We start from the raw sequence: 16,133 nt of genomic DNA on the forward strand, positions 1-16,133 counted from the left end.
GGGAAAAATAAGCCCTTCTCCCGTCCTTGAGTCCAGCACCCTCCTTCTCCCTGTAGACAGCCATGGTGGTCCATGTAGCTAGCAGTCTAGAGGTGCTGTGTGTGTATAAAGAGAATATCTCTGCTCCTCTTTACTTTTGCTCAAGTGGAGACATACTATACATATTATTCTGAACGTCCCTTTAAAAAATATATGGAGTGTTTTATATAAAAATATACATATTTGATCTGGTTGGTAGAATATTTTAAATGCATGTATCTGCTGGAATGATTTCTGGTTTGGAAAAAAAAAACATACTTCAATCCTGCGCTCATTTTCTCCTTTGCGCTCACTTATTTGACTGTACTCTTTTATAGTTTTAAATTTGGCTCTTCTGTGGTCTGTGGGATGTGTCTGGTGGTCCTTATCATTCCATTTTCCTCTTCTTCAGGCAGAATTTTTTTAATGCCCACTGACAAGATTTCAGGTGAAGTGGATCTGGGTTCGTGATAGAATGTAGGTGAGAAAGAATTTAGAGGAGAAAATTAATACAATAACCTCTGGGAGCAAAGATAAACTTTATCCTTAAAGGTCTTGGATGCAAGCAATGTAGGCTATAAGGACTTGTAAATTTATGTTTATGGACACGTGTATCTCTCCTGACTCCCATGGAAAGGGGATGTGCAGTATCTGAGCAGCGGCTTTACTGTCTATTAACCTGCCTCACTGGGCAGGGGGAGATAACAGAAGCCTTTCCATTGCATTTTTTCTTTTTTCTAACCTTGTAATGCTTAAGGCAGGCTCATGCAGTTTGTTATTCCTTAAAAGTTGTAGTTCCTTTTATTATGCCACAAGTAGGGAGACTTGCCGTAATCTTTTTTGGTGATTGGTACTTAGTTTTTTAAAACATCCACTCAGAAAATTGGAGTGGCAATCCTCTTCCTGTTCTTTTTTCCCAGGGACACCTCACACACAACAATGTCTGTCTGTCATCTGTGTTTGTGAGTGAAGATGGGCACTGGAAGCTGGGAGGAATGGAAACCGTGTGTAAAGTTCCTCAGGCCACACCAGAGGTGAGCCGGGTGACCGTCCCTCTTTGTTATTCAGAATTTTGATAGCATTTTGGTGTCTGGTTTTCACCTAGGGACTTGCCTTTAGTGTTAGGCGTGATCCTAGATTTGGAGACTTGACTTTTTTGTCAATACTCATATTCATAATTGTGGGATTTTATTCCCCAAAGAGGACCTAGGTCATTTATTCTTCTCATTTCATAGCTGAGGAGTTTGAGACTGAGAGGTAAAGTAGCTGGCAGCAATTTTTAATTAAATACCCCTCCTCTGTATTCCTGTATTGCCCTGTACTTAATTCTACCATTGAATGTTTGATGTTGAAATTAAACCTTCATACATGTGTTCCTTACCAGTGGTTGAGCTTATTGAGGGCAATAGTCTCGTGTATTTATCTTTAGATATCCACCTGGAATAGTGCCTGGCACATATTAATATGTATTAACAGTGCCTGGTCACTGAACAATCATTCAAGTTGTCCAAAGTCATACATTATGTCTTAGGGCTGGAATCAGGAGCTGTGCATCTCAACTCCCCCTAGTGGGCTGTGTTGCCACCATCTGTGGTATTTCTTATAATTTTGTCTGACAAAGATCTACAAATTTCCCTCCTGGATTGAGTGACATTTCTGTTCTGTTTTGCTTCTTATTTTCACCATTTTGCATGTTGCCACTAGACTTACTCTTTTTAAAAAGAAAACCCACTCCCATCATAATGTCCTGCTGGCGCAGCAGCTCACTGCCTTGCTGATTTGGCCTCATTTCCCCTGTCCCCTGGTGCGTGGCTTCCACATGGGCCTTGGTGCATGTGCACTTTCAGGGGTTCTGGCTTGGTTCAAATGCTCCTTCCACCATGAAGACATCGCTCTGGTTGTTTCTGCCCCTGTGGATCACATTCTTCTCAGAAGTCACCTTACATCTAATTAGTATAATAGGATGTAATTCCTTCTGTGGGATACACCCCAGATTCTTTCCGTGCGCAAAAGGCCCTTCGCAGTCTCTTCCTCAGCTCACCTTCAGCTCTGTGAAGTTACTGAGGTACACATGGGTTGCTCGCATTCCACACGGCCCAGCTGTCTGCTTGTGTGTGGTTCCTCTTCATCCTCCTCTTCCTTTGTGTACCTGTCTGGTTTTGGGATCCCTGTCTTCCTGGGCTTTCTGTAAGACATAAAATGAAGCTGACACCCAGCTGAAGTCTAGATCTGGCTAAGCCTTCTCTTTGTGAAGCCCTCCCCCAGGTGCTCCCTATCCAATGAAAGTAGTCCTCCTTCTGGGTTTCCATGGCACTCAGCACATGTGATTAAAGTCCTTAGGCTGGGTTGTGAGCACCTCTCTGGCGGTGGGAATTTATTGCATTCATTTTGTATTCCTGGTGCCCTAAATGGTGTTTGGGATGTGTACAATCTTGAAAAATAATCTTTGCATCAGTGAATGAGTGTACGTGTTCTGTGGATATTGGTTTTGTCTCCGTAGTTTATAAGGTCCTAGTATATCTCATGTGGCAGAAAGCCTCATGATTGACTTTATTCAGTGAGAAGATTAATGATAGGTTTTTTTCTATGCTAGAGAAGATTTTATTTGTTAATATCTATGCAGGATGAGAAAGAAGTAGTGCTAATTATAAGAAGATCAGATACAGAGATGCCTCTGACCACCAGAGGGCATCTGTTAAATCAGCTGAAGGGAAAGGAAAGGGAGCTGATGTTTATTTTCCACTAAGTCTTATACCATGCCAGGTACTGTATCTATATTTTTTATTTATGAAGATTTTAAATTTGTGCATTTAATAGGTGGCAGTGGTTTGAAGGTTTCATTGCAGCTCTTTCCATTGCTCTTGGCTTTTGTAACTTGATGTAAGAGATTGATTTGCCAAACATGCATAAATTACTTTCCTTAATTTATTTCTCTGTCTAGTTTCTGAGGAGTATTCAGTCAGTAAGAGACCCAGCATCTATCCCTCCTGAAGAGATGGTAAGATGGTGCACTTCAGATATAATGAAGTCTTCTTTGTGTAACTGAGTATGAAGCTTAAAAACCTTTCCTCTGCCCATCTCTTTCTTTGTTAAGTTATAAATGCCTTGGAGTTACCTTGTGGCTCAGCAGGTTAAGGATCCTGTGTCATTGCTGTGGCTTGGGATCAATCCCTGGCCCTGGGAACTTCCATTTGCCTTGGGCATGGCTAAAAAAATTTTAAAAACTAAATAAATATAATAAATAAAATAGATGCGTCATAATTCCTCTGGCCTTGAAGTATTCTGAGATTTATACTATCATCAGAGTAGGGGCCTTTTTCTTGACACTTAGCTTACGTTTTTGATCATACAGACACTTGTGATATTGCTTAAAGAGGACCTCAGGGTAAACAGGGTTGTGGCTTCATAGCCATTTCATGGCAAGTCTTTGTACTTTACTGGAAGCCCTGAGAGTTGAGGAAGCAAGACCCCAGCCCTTTCCTCCCTTTCCTGTGTTTCACCCAAGCCAGTCATCTGCCTGTCTGGCTGTTAGTTCGGATTCCAAGATGTGAGGACAAGTGATTATTAATATTATGATGCTGGTAAAGAAAGATTATATTTACCAGTAAATTCAGAAGCAGATGTCTTAGTTTATTCTTATAACCACTATAGATATTGATCCCCAATGGCATATTTAATATGTTTTACAGGAAATACAAGCTCAACTATAGAACCAAGAGTTGAAATAAATCAAGCTTATTTAAGTCTTAACTGTGTGTCTATGCTAGTGTTTTACAAACAGATGATTTGTGGGTTTTGAATCAATTTAAGTGTCCTGGTCAACATTTTAAAGGAGGATAAAAAAAGGAATGCAGTAGAAAATGTAATTGGACATCTTGGGTAGTAAGGCTGAATATTGTTTTAAGAAACTTTTTGTTTCCATCGTGTGTGTATTTATACATATATGTGTGTATACTGATAACAAACAATAGTTATAATAATTTTTTTTACTCTGGTTTGCAGTCAGAAATGTTTTTGAAAGCCCCAGACATATAGTCTGACCTTTTTTTCTCTTTTGCCTTGTTTGATATTATTAATATCTCTGATAAATTCTACTCACTAATAGTTTTAAGAGCCTATAGTTAGCTTTGAGTATAATAAATGCAGAAATGGGAGAAAGTGCTCCATATGGTTTATAAGGCAGATCGTTTAGTTTTAATGGTCTTTCCTGCTTTTAGTCTCCAGAATTCACAACTCTTCCAGAGTCACATGGACATGCCCGCGATGCCTATTCTTTTGGGACATTGGTGGAAAGTTTGCTCACAATCTTAAGTGAACAGGGTGAGTTGGAGTTATACTACTGCTTCCACAGAATAAGTAGGAAGATCATCCACGGCCTGTTCCCTGTGGATTCAGAGGACTGCAGTCTGATCATAGTAAGGAACCTGTTGCTTTCTGAGTAACTTGTTTCAGGCAGATCTTTTTTTTTTTTTTTTTTTTTTTTTTTTTGTCTTTTGTCTTTTTAGGGCCGCACCCAAGACACATGGAGGTTCCCAGGCTAGGGGTCTAATCAGAGCTGTAGCTGCCGGCCTACGCCAGAGCCACAGCAACACCAGATCCGAGTTGCATCTGTGACCTACACCACAGCTCACAGCAATGCTGGATCCTTAACCCACTGAGCAAGGCCAGGGATCGAACCCGCAATCTCATGGTTCCTAGTCAGAATCGTTTCCACTGTGCCATGACAGGAACTCCCAGACAGATCTTAATAGCAGTGGGAGAAGCTTGGGGTTTCTTTGCATAGTTCAAAGAATTTTAAGTAGAAGCTCTTTGAGCTATGGCTATCAGTGTTACATGTTATTATTTTTATTAATTAGTACTGGTATTTATGGTCTAAAGACTGTTCTTTACCTAGCCAGCCAGTAAGTAAATGAATGCAGTTACTGATCTATATGTAATGATCTGAAGAATAAAAATTCAGAGATTTATTTGTTTATTTATTTATTGTAACTTTTTAGTGCTGTGCTTACGGCATATGCAGGTTCCCAGGCTGAGGGTTGAATTGGAGCTACAGCTGCTGACCTACACCACAGCTATAGCAATGCTGGATCTTTAGCTCACTCAGCGAGTCCAGGAATCAAATCTGTGTGCTCGTGGATACCAGTCAGATTTGTTTCCACTGAGCCATGATGGGAACTCCCAAAGAGTTTTTAATTAATTTCTAAGTCAAGCTTAACATTTCTTTGTCTTTATTCTTTCAAAGTCCTTTGGATTTTTTCCTTGTGATTTCATTTACTCATTACTTTTTTCTCTTGTTGCCCCTGAAAGCCCGGGCAGGTGAACACATTGTTCCCTTCTCGGTTCTGTGATGGCATGCTCGGTTGGCAGCCTGCTTCCTTCTCCTTCAATGACTCCAGGCCTTCAGTTGTCCACCCATTAAGCGTCCTGGGGTCCATGTCACATTAAGCCCCTTACTGGTCTGTATCTCACATTGCAGAAGCTTTTTGCAGTTCTAAGGCTGTTTCCTCTGCCTGGCTCATGCAGTGCTCTGAAATTACAAGCTGTAACTTCATTCACCTATCAGCTCTGAGCTGTTCCAGCCTAAACACTTGAGAATTAAGCCCTCAGGCATCCCTGTGGGTAAGGAACTCACCCCTCGTCATGGTGTCTTAAAATGATGGCAATTATGTACCATCCTTGGAAGAATTGAAAATATAGTCATCCAGATTATTTCCTGTGTTCTAGGTGGAGAGGCCGTCAAAGCTACCCCTTACTAACCCTTCTCTAGGCCTGAGATGAGTGAAACTGACAGGAAATGAGAGGGGCTCAAAGGGGAGGCGTCTGAACAGGAGGTTGAATGCGTTGCCAATGAGTGTGGCTTAAGGCAAGCAGGAAGCTGTTTAGCATCAGCCAGGGCTTTGTTTGTTTGGGCTTTTACAGGTTGGTTTTTGCTCTCGTCAGTCTCCAGCTATAGAGGTCCTGGAAAGAGGGAGAAGGCATTGGAAACTAACTGTCGCTCTGGATTTCAGTTTCAGCGGATGTTCTCTCCAGCTTTCAACAGACCTTGCACTCAACTTTGCTGAATCCCATTCCCACCTGCCGGCCAGCGCTCTGCACCCTCCTGTCCCATGACTTCTTCAGGTGAGGGCGCCCTGTGTGATCCGCTGGCCGTCTTGCTGCTGCCTGCTCTGGTGGGTTATGCTCCAGCGGTGGGATTTGGAGGACCAAGTGATGCGTTCCCTCTCGTTGTCACTGTCCTTAATTAGGAGAGGTCGAATCGTGTCTGCATGGGAAAATGGAAGGAGAGATTGGCTTGCCTCTCAGGTTCCTTTTACAGATAGGAAGTTTTTGAAAGCCTTAATTGTCCTGGAGGCCTGGGTCTAGAAATTATAGCTAGATTCCTTAGCGCTTCAGAATGTGAAGAAGCCAGGATGTGTCTGCTAGTTTATAGTTGGAAAGTTCATTGAGAAACTTAATAAACACCACCTCTCCTTTGTGCTGCCATTGTATTATTGAAATGAATTTGTTATTGTTGAATTTTTACTTGTTGATGGGGGGTGGAAATGAGCTTATTTTTCTTCAGGCAGAAGATTGTTTTCTTTGTTTAGTAATACGTGATGGAAGAGCAAAGAAGTCGATTTAGAGGGAGGGCACAGTGTAGCTGTTAATACTGTCGCTGGATTCAGAGATGTTTTTGAGCCTCTCTTCAAGGTTAGTTTTAATTATGTGTCCTTCATTTTTTAATTTCCATGACTGCAGACCTTCCACACAGGTTAATTCCACATTCATAACTTTTATTACCAAAATCAATCTTATGTCAGTTGTGAAACTAAAAATCCTTATGTGCTTGCAGTCAGAAAGCCTGAGGAAAACCAGAGTGAAGGAAAGCTAATATTATCCCTAAAGGCGGGAACATTACCTGCAAGAGAGCATGGGGGGTGGGGTATATCATGAAATAAGGCAGAGGGGGTAGTTTTCTTGTAGTTATATGGGTTTCATTTGTCATTTATGTTCCAGAGAAACTGTTCAAACCTTTCCTGTTATGAATCTTTTAACCAAAGTATTTCCATGTCCTTTTGGGTGCTTCATAGTGATACTTGATTTACCTTCATATAGAATCTCTGCAAAGAAGAGTCCTTTACAGTAAATAGATTCTTTCACCACTGTGTGTAGTAAGAGTTCTTTGGTAAGAATTGTATGTTAAATAGAGAGGGGTGGGGGAAGCCAAAAACATGCACCAGCTCCCTCTTCCCGAAAAAAAGATTGTTACACATGAGGAGAGAGCCCAGCCAGAGGTAGGAGGAGCTGGGCTAGCAGCTCTCGCTGGGGCGGCACTTCAGTTAAGGCAGCTGTGCCTTTTCTCTGCTAAGGAGCCAAAGGGAAACAGGTGTGAATGTAAGGCGTGGAGACCCAGGAGGTCAGCTGTGCAGGCTGGGCGCTGAAGCCTCTTCCCAGGGCATCGTCCTCGCACAGTGGGACCTGGGCTGCCCTCCCTTGGAGCTGAGCTGGCCTCGGGACCTTCTGGAGGCCCCGCAGGAAACTGAGCACTCCTCTCCCTCTTCCCTGCCTGGCTGAAAAAAATAACCAAACAACTTACAGTAGGAGAAATGAGAAGACTCCTGTGACTTGTACCAGAAATTCCTCTTTCCCAACCCTCTTGAACAGATTTTACTTCACCAAAGGAGACTTGAGAATTAGCAACTGTTTGGTAATGGTAATACCATCTCTCCCAGGATATTTCATGTAACCACATCCTATTTCAACAGAAAATTTGGATGATTATCATGATTATTAAAACCACAGCATTTGTTAGCATTTGTGTATGTACGTGTGTGTGTGTTTAAACGTGTATCCTCTTCACAGATCTCTTTGATGTTCTTAAAATATTAAATTCCCTTTGGGCTTGTTCCATAGTATCAGTCTCATAAGCTTCTTAGTTAAAACAGAATCTTGCAAGTGGCATCGGGAAATGTTTCTTTGAGTAGTATTATCGTGTGGTATGTGGTTATAGCTTCAATATTTAACATGCCATCTCTAATCTATTGTTCTGCATTTTTTTTTTCTTTTGGGAATTTAGGAATGATTTTCTAGAAGTTGTGAATTTCTTGAAAAGTTTAACATTGAAGAGTGAAGAGGAAAAAACTGAATTTTTCAAGTAAGTTCAGAAAGTTCAGTCCTCAAAATTCAGTAGCTGTGGGTTAAGTCCATGGAAAACTCCAGGTGTCCTAGAGAGGATGAGTCAGACATCTGGTTTCTTGAGCAAAGTTTAGTGACATTTCCTGTATGTCAGGCTTTCTGCTAGGCCCTGGGGTGGATAGTTCTGGTGAGGGGAACATAGAGACTGAGAATCCTTACATAGTGATAGAGCTTGAGGAGGGCACCTGAGAACACAGAAGACTGGGGAGGGATGGGTAGAGGAAAGGTATCTAGGCAGAGGGGCGACGTGAACCAGTACGCAGAGGCCACACAGCATGTCCTGTGCATGGAGTGACCCACATATAACTGGGCACCCAGCCTTGTAAGGGATGGAGAGGCTGATGCATGAGACAGAAACAGAGGTTAGAGGAGATTCAGAGAGAGAGCCAGGAAAGCTGGTTTCCCAAAGGAGTAGAGAATTTCAAAAAGATGGGAGGAATCAGCAGACACCTGCTCACTTGGCAATCAGGAAAGCACTGGTTGCCTTGTCTCCGAATGGTTTCAGCAGAGCAAATCAAACTGCAGTGACTTGAGAAGTGGGTGGAAGGTGAGAAAGTGAACTTGGGTAAAACCTCTTGAAAAGTTCAGAGAAGAGAGAACATAGAATTGTGAAAGTAGGAAATCAAGTCAAGAAAGGGCGTCTTTAAGGATGGAAGAGATGTGAGCATGTTTCTAGGCTGAAGGAACAGAGCTGGTGGGGGGGGAGGGAGGAGTTGAAGCCACAGGCCCGTGGTGGGGAGCGGCTGGCGGCGCATGGCCCTGCGAGAGAAGGGAATGTCCGGGCAGTAGTTCGGTGGGGGTAGGGGTGAGGTCTTAAATAAGAGGAAACCTTCACATCTTTGGCGCCCGGAAAGGGGGTTGGGGTGGAAAGGTGGGAATGAGCTTGGATGTGGACCTGTCGGTCGGTAGTGGCTGAGGGGCGTGAAGGAGGTAGTGTATGGTGTGGCCTGTTTCCTGATAAAGTAGGAGGCAAGAATCCCTGTTCAGAGTGATTTTATAGTGGGATAGTATCACTATTAATACCTAAGATCTGTATGTTTCTTAACAAAGTGCTTATACATAGGTTTTATTATTATTTTTTTAGTAAGTAACAAAAGCCAGTATTTTGTTTGGTGTGGAAACTTTAGATAATGAAACATCTTACACCTTTTAAATTTGAGAAAATACCTTTTACTAACTGAAAAGCCTCCGGCTTATCAGGGGGGAAAAAAACCGACACTTTTGCTTATTAATAAGGGGCAATTTGTTGAAAGCATTTCCTAGCTTGGATTGGAGGTTGTGGGTGTGCGGACTAGCTGGCTTTGCCTCATACCTTCTGCATTTTTCTTAAATACCCGGGGACTGATCTGTTCTCTTTCCCCGGCTACGTTTGATTCATCACTTTGATGGAAGTGGGGTAAAGCTGTATATGTCTAAACTGTACAAGTAAGTTGATAACAGTGTCACAGCCAGTTTCCCAGGCTTTCCTTCTTTGCCCTCAGATTCCTGCTGGACAGAGTCAGCTGCTTGTCAGAGGAATTAATTGCTTCACGGTTGGTGCCTCTTCTGCTTAATCAGTTGGTGTTTGCAGAGCCAGTAGCTGTTAAGAGTTTTCTTCCTTATCTCCTTGGCCCCAAAAAAGGTGAAATTTTTTTTTTTTTGAAATATTGGCATTTAAGGAGTTTGGAAGTTAATGGTCCATATTTGAGCAGAGTGAGAGTATTACTTGGTAATCTATATTGCTTTGTTGGTAAAGTATTTATATTTTATTGGTAAAGTATTGCTCGAATCACCTCGTAGGCTTTTTAAAAATTTGCCTGTGTCCCTTTTCCATTGGTTCTGGTACAGAGCGAGGACAGGGGTGTGTGTATGATCGTTCCCAAACGATCCTGATGCATGTCTCAACCTACTGTAACTACTAGGAAAAGAGGACAGTATAGCACCAATTTGGGGGGTAGCATTTAACAGCTCCTGCTTTTGCAGATTAAATTCCAACAATATCAGTTGTATCTAGTATATGAAATTCTTCATTGATTGGACGTAAATGTATAAAAAACCGTGGACTCGGGAGTATATTAAAATACAAGCTTGCTTTATAGTACACTAAGCATGATAGAGTATTTCTTACAAGGTGGAGTGTGCTAAGATAATTAAGCCTTGAGTAATTTGGGGTCAACAAGAGCACTTCCTTTGGTTTGGGACATGAGAATTTAGAAGAGTACTTAGATTGTGTGTGGAGTTCTGGGCTCAGTTCATGTGTTGTGCTTTGTGCTTCTTTTACCGAAATGACGATTTGTTTTTCCCTCTGATCGGGGGAAGACAATGCTCGGGGAGAAACCCCCTGCCTGCTCTCACCAGCCCTGTTCCAGTCTCGGGTGATCCCTGTGCTGCTCCAGTTGTTCGAGGTGCATGAGGAGCACGTGCGGATGGTGCTGCTGTCCCACCTGGAGGCCTATGTGGAGCATTTCACTCAGGAGCAGCTGAAGAAAGTCATCTTGCCGCAGGTTGGGGCAGGCAGTGAGCGGGCAGGCGGGCGCTTGCCCACAGAACCATCCAGGGGATGCGGGAGTGGGTGCTGGGAGTGAGGGAGCTGGAAGGACGAGGAGGGCCCTGGCGTGTTCTGATAACAGCCTGGGGGGCCCGAGGCAGCATCTTGGCTTAAAAGCCCTCCTGGAATCCACAGGGTGGAAATTAAAATTGCATTTCCAGTCTAGTTGCACAGGCAAATCAGTTAAACTAACATGTTTGATCTTTATTTATGACCTAGAAAAGTCTAATTCTGTTTAATTCTTTGGGGAAAACTAGTGAGGCTTATTTATGGGATGTTTTGTGAACATAAACTGCAAGTGTCCATAATTAGATTAATGTAAATACTTACATTGTGAGAGAGGAACAGAAGATGATTCCCATCAGTGATTTTCAGCCTGTTGATCAGCCACCAGGGAGCCTCTTAGGATCTGCCTACTCCAGGGCTCCAGGTTTGTATTGGCTTCCTGTGATATAGCAGTTACCCCAAACCATGTAGCTTAAAACAACAGAAATTGTTCTTTCCTGGTTCTGGAGGTGGAAAGTTCAAAATTAAGGGGTCAGCAGGGCTTGGTGTTTCTTGGTTTGTAGCTGTGTCACTTCAGTTTTTGCTTCTGTTGTCGCATGGCCTTTTGATAAGGATACCTAGTCACTGGATTTAAGGTCCTCTCTAACTCCATATGACCTCATCTTAAGGTCAGAATCTGGGTGGACCTGATTTTGGGGGAGACCCTAATTAACTCAGTATGAAGTTTGAAAAGATTTTGTCAGTCACATGGTACTTTTCAAATAATTTTGTTCTCCTGTGAGATTAACTTATTTAAAAATTGTAAGGCCTGGTTTTATGCCAGTTCTTATGCCTAGTTACTGGGGTCATAGAGGTGTGTAACACATTCTCTGCTTTCAAGGAGCTAGTGGTTGAGAAAAAATAGATGTTTGTTTTCTGTGTAGCAACCTACTCCAAAATTTAGTGCCTTAAAACAACCATTTTATTGATTCTCATGATTCTTTGGATTGACTGGGCTCAGCTTGGGGGTTCTGTTGTTTCACGTGATGTCAGCTGAGGCAGCAGTCATCTGGGGTACCATAACATCCAGAACAGCTCCTTGGCACTTGGGTGGGGTTGGCTGAAAGGTTGGGCTTAGCTGGGACTTTGGGTGACAGCCCCACAGGACTTCTCTAGCAGGGTGGGCGCACTTCCTCCATGGCCACCTGCCGCAGGCTTCCAGAAGTGCCCAGGCAGCTGCCTTAAGGCCTAGGAAGGGAACTCACGTTACTTCTACCCCATTCTCTTGGTTAAAGTGAGGCATAGAAATCAGGCCAGGTTCATGTGGGATGGATTTACACATGGGCATGGAGATTGGGGGCGTGGTTCATGGGGGCCTGGCCTTAGAGCCTGGCTGCCACAACACAGCACTTTGTGTTTATATCTGCAGCAGTAATTGTTACCCTGTGTGTAGTTGTTTGAGTCTGAAACTGAAGAGGAACAAAGCACTCTGACTCTGAAATAGAGGTGCTATGATGGATCTCAGAATTGGCACTGAGCTGAGGTCAAATAGTAAGTAGATATAAAAGGCAATGCAAGTTCTTGGTGGAGCTCCTTCCTCTGCAGGGGACTAACTTGGCTAATTTTATGTTCACTTTGGTAGCAGGTGAAGATGGACCACAGCAAGGGGAGGGGGGGGAATTAACTAGGAAGTTAGTAGAACAGTCCTGCTAAGAGGTGACAAAGACTGGGGAATACATGGTGGCAGCGGTTATGGGAGAGGAACGTGTTCTGGGTAGAAGGGGTAGGACCCAGTTTTTGCTAGATGGGAGGGTTTTGAGGCTGACTTTTGGATTTTTGGCTTGGTGGTTTCTTATTTCATGATTGCCATATTCAATTAATAGAATTCTAACCATATTTTAGCTTACTCGTACAGCTTTCTTTGGTTTGTTAGCATTGGACTTGATAATTGAATCCTGTTGGAAACTCATCTTAGATAAATGAGGAAATTGGACCGGAAAAGTGAAATGATGAATTGCTTAAATCATATTGAGAATCCTGGCAGAGCTATAGGACCAGAATGCAGGATTCCTGCCCCCTCACCATGCAGGCCAGTCATCCTGGCCTTGTCTCAGGCTTTGCCTGCCATCGTCCTTATATACATGTTCGCCGATTCAGAGCAAAACCTCTTCCAGTAGCTCCATGGGAATGTCTTAGTCAAGGTTCTCTTGGTTGCAAGTAACTGAAACCCACTTAAATGAGCTAAAACAAAAAAAGGCTTTAATTGGAGTTCCCGTTGTGGCTCAGCAATAATGAACCCAGCCAGTATCCATGAGGATTCGGGTTTGATCCCTGGCTTCACTCAGTGGGTTAAGGATCTAGACTTGACATGAGCTGTGGTGTAGGTCACACGAGGCTTGGATCTGACATTGCTGTGGCTGTAGCACAGGCTGGCAGCTATAGCTTTGATTTAACCCTTAACCTGGGAACTTCCATATGCCACAGGTGCAGCCTGAAAAAGGGAAAAAAAAAAAAGGCTTCACGTGATGTCAGTCTGCCTTAAGTGGAATCAAGTGTGGCTGGGCTCAGCCATCAGGTCTTCATTCTCATCCTTTCCCTTTGCATTTGTTCCACTTTTGACTCTTGAAAACCAGTTTTCATTGTTTGCTGTAATTGTGGCCAAACATGGTTGTCCCACAGCCTCCAAGTTTACTCTTGTCATTTTAAGCAAACCGCAGTTTTTCTCTAAATTACAGTTTTTATTACTGGGAAAGAGATCATAATTGGCTCAGTTTGGGGCAGGCATTGTGCATCAGATATAAAGAAAGTTTTCAAGGTCCTATTCTTATGGGTGTGTAAAGTTGAGAAGAGGTTTCTAGCATATGACTGGGAACATAGTTTTTTGTTTCTGTTTTTTTCTGTCTTTTGAGGGCTGCAACCGTGGCATATGGAGGTTCCCAGGCTAGGGGTCCAATCAGAGCTGTAGCTGCTGGCCTAAGCCACAGCCACATCCACACTGGATCTGAGCCATATCTTTGACTTACATCACAGCTCACAGCAACGCCAGATCCTTAACCCACTGAGCAAAGCCAGGGATCGAACTTGGGTCCTCCTGGGTGCTAGTCAGATAGTCAGATACGTTTCTGCTAGGTCACAACGGGAACTCCAGAACACAGTTGTTAGTAATGTAGATGCGAGTTTCTAAGTGTGCCATGCAGAACTTGCCAGTACAGGAATTGTTTGTTATGGTTCTGTAATGATGTGAGTACAGATATGGAAAATTAACACTTAAAACCTTTTTAAAAAAAATTGAGGTACAGGAGTTCCTGTCGTGGCTCAGCAGTTAACGAACCCAACTAGCATCCATGAGGATGTGGGTTTGATCCCTGGCCTCACTCAGTGGATTAAGGGTCTGGCGTTGCCATGAGCTATGGTGTAGGTCGCAGACATTGCTTAGATCCCACGTAGCTGTGGCTGTGGTGTAGGCCAGCAGCTACAGCTCCAATTGGACCCCTAGTCTGAGAACCTCCGTATGCCATGGGTGCGGCCCTAAAAAGACAAAAAAAAAAAATTTTTTTTGAGGTACATAATTGACATATAACATTATATTAGTTTCAGGTGAACAACAGAATAATTTGATATTTGTGTATATGCAAATGATCATCACAGTAAGCCTAGTTACCATGTGTCACCACAGAGTTACAAAATTTTTTCTTGTGACCGGAACTTTTAAGAATTATTCTCTTAGCAACTTGGAAATGTGCAACATAGTATTACTAAGTCAATGTGCTTGCTGTACATTATAGCTCCATGACTTATTTATAACAGGACGTATGAACCTTTTGACCCTTTTCATTCCCTGCCTACCTCCTCACTTCCACCTCTGGCAACCACGAATCTGTTCTCTGTATCTATGAGCTTGTTTTTTGTTTGTCCTCCCCACCTCCTCCCCCACCAAGCGCACATACGAGAGATCACACAGCATTTGTCTTACTCTGACTTACCTCATTTAGCATAGCGTATTGTCTTCGAGGTCCTTCCATGTTGTTGCAAACGGCAATATTTTATTTTTTTTTGCTAAATAATTTCCCTGTGTATATACTACATTTTTTTAGCCATCCATCCATCAATAGACAGCTTGTTTCCATATCATTTATGGCTATTGTAAATAATGGTGCAGTGAACATGGGGGTGCAGATAGCATTTTGAGTTAGTGATTTTTTTTCTTCAGATAAATATCCAGAAGTAGAATTGCTGATGGTGTATGGTAGTTCTATTTGTAAGTTTTTGAGGAAACGCCATACTATTTTCCATAGTGGCTTCAGCAATATTAATTACTACCAACAGTGCACATGGTTCCCTTTCTTCTATATCCTCGCCGACAGTTATTTCTTGTCCTTTTGATAATAGCCATTCTGGCAGGTGTGAGGTGATAGCTCACTGTAGTTTTGATTTTCATTTCCCTGATGTTTAGTAATATCAAACACCTTTTCACATAGCTGGTGGCCATCTTTAAATCAATTTGGAAAAATGTCTGTTCATATCTTCCCATTTTTTAAAAAATCAAATTACTTGTTTTTGTTGAGTTGTATGAGTTCTTTTATATATTTTGGATATTAACCCCTTATCACATATACAATTTGTAAATATTTTCTCCCATTCAGTAAGTTGCCATTTTATTTTGTTGATGGTTTCCTTTGCTGTGCAGAAAAAGTTTGATGTAGTCCCACTTGTTTTTTGCTTTTGTAACCTTTGCTTTTGGTATCAGATCCAAAAACTTATCAACAAGTCCAGTGTCAAGAAGCTTACTGCTCATTTTTTTTCTATGTGTTTTATGATTTCTAGTCTTGCATTTAAGTCTTTAATCCATTTTGAGTGAATTCTTGTGTATGGTGTAAGATAGTGGTCCAGTTTTCCTAACACCATTTATTGGATAGACAATCCTTTCTCTGTTGTATATTCTTGACTCCTTCATCATGAATTAATTGACCATATATGCATAGGTTTATTCCTGGGCTCTCTCTTTTGTTCCATTGACCTATGTGTCTGTTTTATGCCAGTACTATACTGTTTTGATTATTGTAGCTTTGTCATACATCTTGAAGTCAGGGAGTGTGATGCTTCTAGTTTTGTTCTTTCTCAAGATTGCTTTGGCTATTCAAGGTCTTTTGTGGTTTCATACAAATTTTAGGATTTGTTCAAATTTGTTCTGTTTCTGTGAAAAATGCCATTGGAATTTTGATAGGGATTGCCTTAGGTCTGTACATTACTTGGGGTAGTATGGACAGTTTTTTAACAGTATTAATTCTTCAAATTCATGAGCATTGGAGTATCTTTCCATTTATTTGTGTTGTCTTCACTTTCTTTCATCAGTGTCTTATAGTTTTAAATGTACAAGTTTTTCACTTCCTTGATTAAATTTAGGTAGCCTAAATTTACCTAGCCTAGG

At 42.1% G+C, this 16,133-nt stretch overlaps 1 protein-coding gene across 9 annotated transcripts in view; it reads left to right on the plus strand.

The window, feature by feature from the left end:
- SCYL3 (SCY1 like pseudokinase 3) overlaps positions 1 to 16,133 on the plus strand; it is a 41,503-nt gene that overhangs the window by 18,254 nt on the left and 7,116 nt on the right. For 8 of the 9 annotated variants that reach the window (XM_001927973.6, XM_013996785.2, XM_021089433.1 and 5 more), the window contains 7 exons: positions 939 to 1,052; positions 2,960 to 3,016; positions 4,236 to 4,338; positions 6,027 to 6,138; positions 8,075 to 8,152; positions 9,675 to 9,814; positions 10,492 to 10,676. In XM_001927973.6, the coding sequence (XP_001928008.1) occupies positions 939 to 1,052; positions 2,960 to 3,016; positions 4,236 to 4,338; positions 6,027 to 6,138; positions 8,075 to 8,152; positions 9,675 to 9,814; positions 10,492 to 10,676 (789 nt within the window). Of the gene's footprint in view, positions 1 to 430; positions 500 to 938; positions 1,053 to 2,959; positions 3,017 to 4,235; positions 4,339 to 6,026; positions 6,139 to 8,074; positions 8,153 to 9,674; positions 9,815 to 10,491; positions 10,677 to 16,133 lie in introns of all 9 variants that reach the window. The other variant, XM_005663113.3, reaches the window with a different exon arrangement.

The sequence above is a fragment of the Sus scrofa genome, chromosome 4 (assembly GCF_000003025.6).
Source record: "Sus scrofa isolate TJ Tabasco breed Duroc chromosome 4, Sscrofa11.1, whole genome shotgun sequence".
Lineage (NCBI taxonomy): Eukaryota > Metazoa > Chordata > Mammalia > Artiodactyla > Suidae > Sus > Sus scrofa.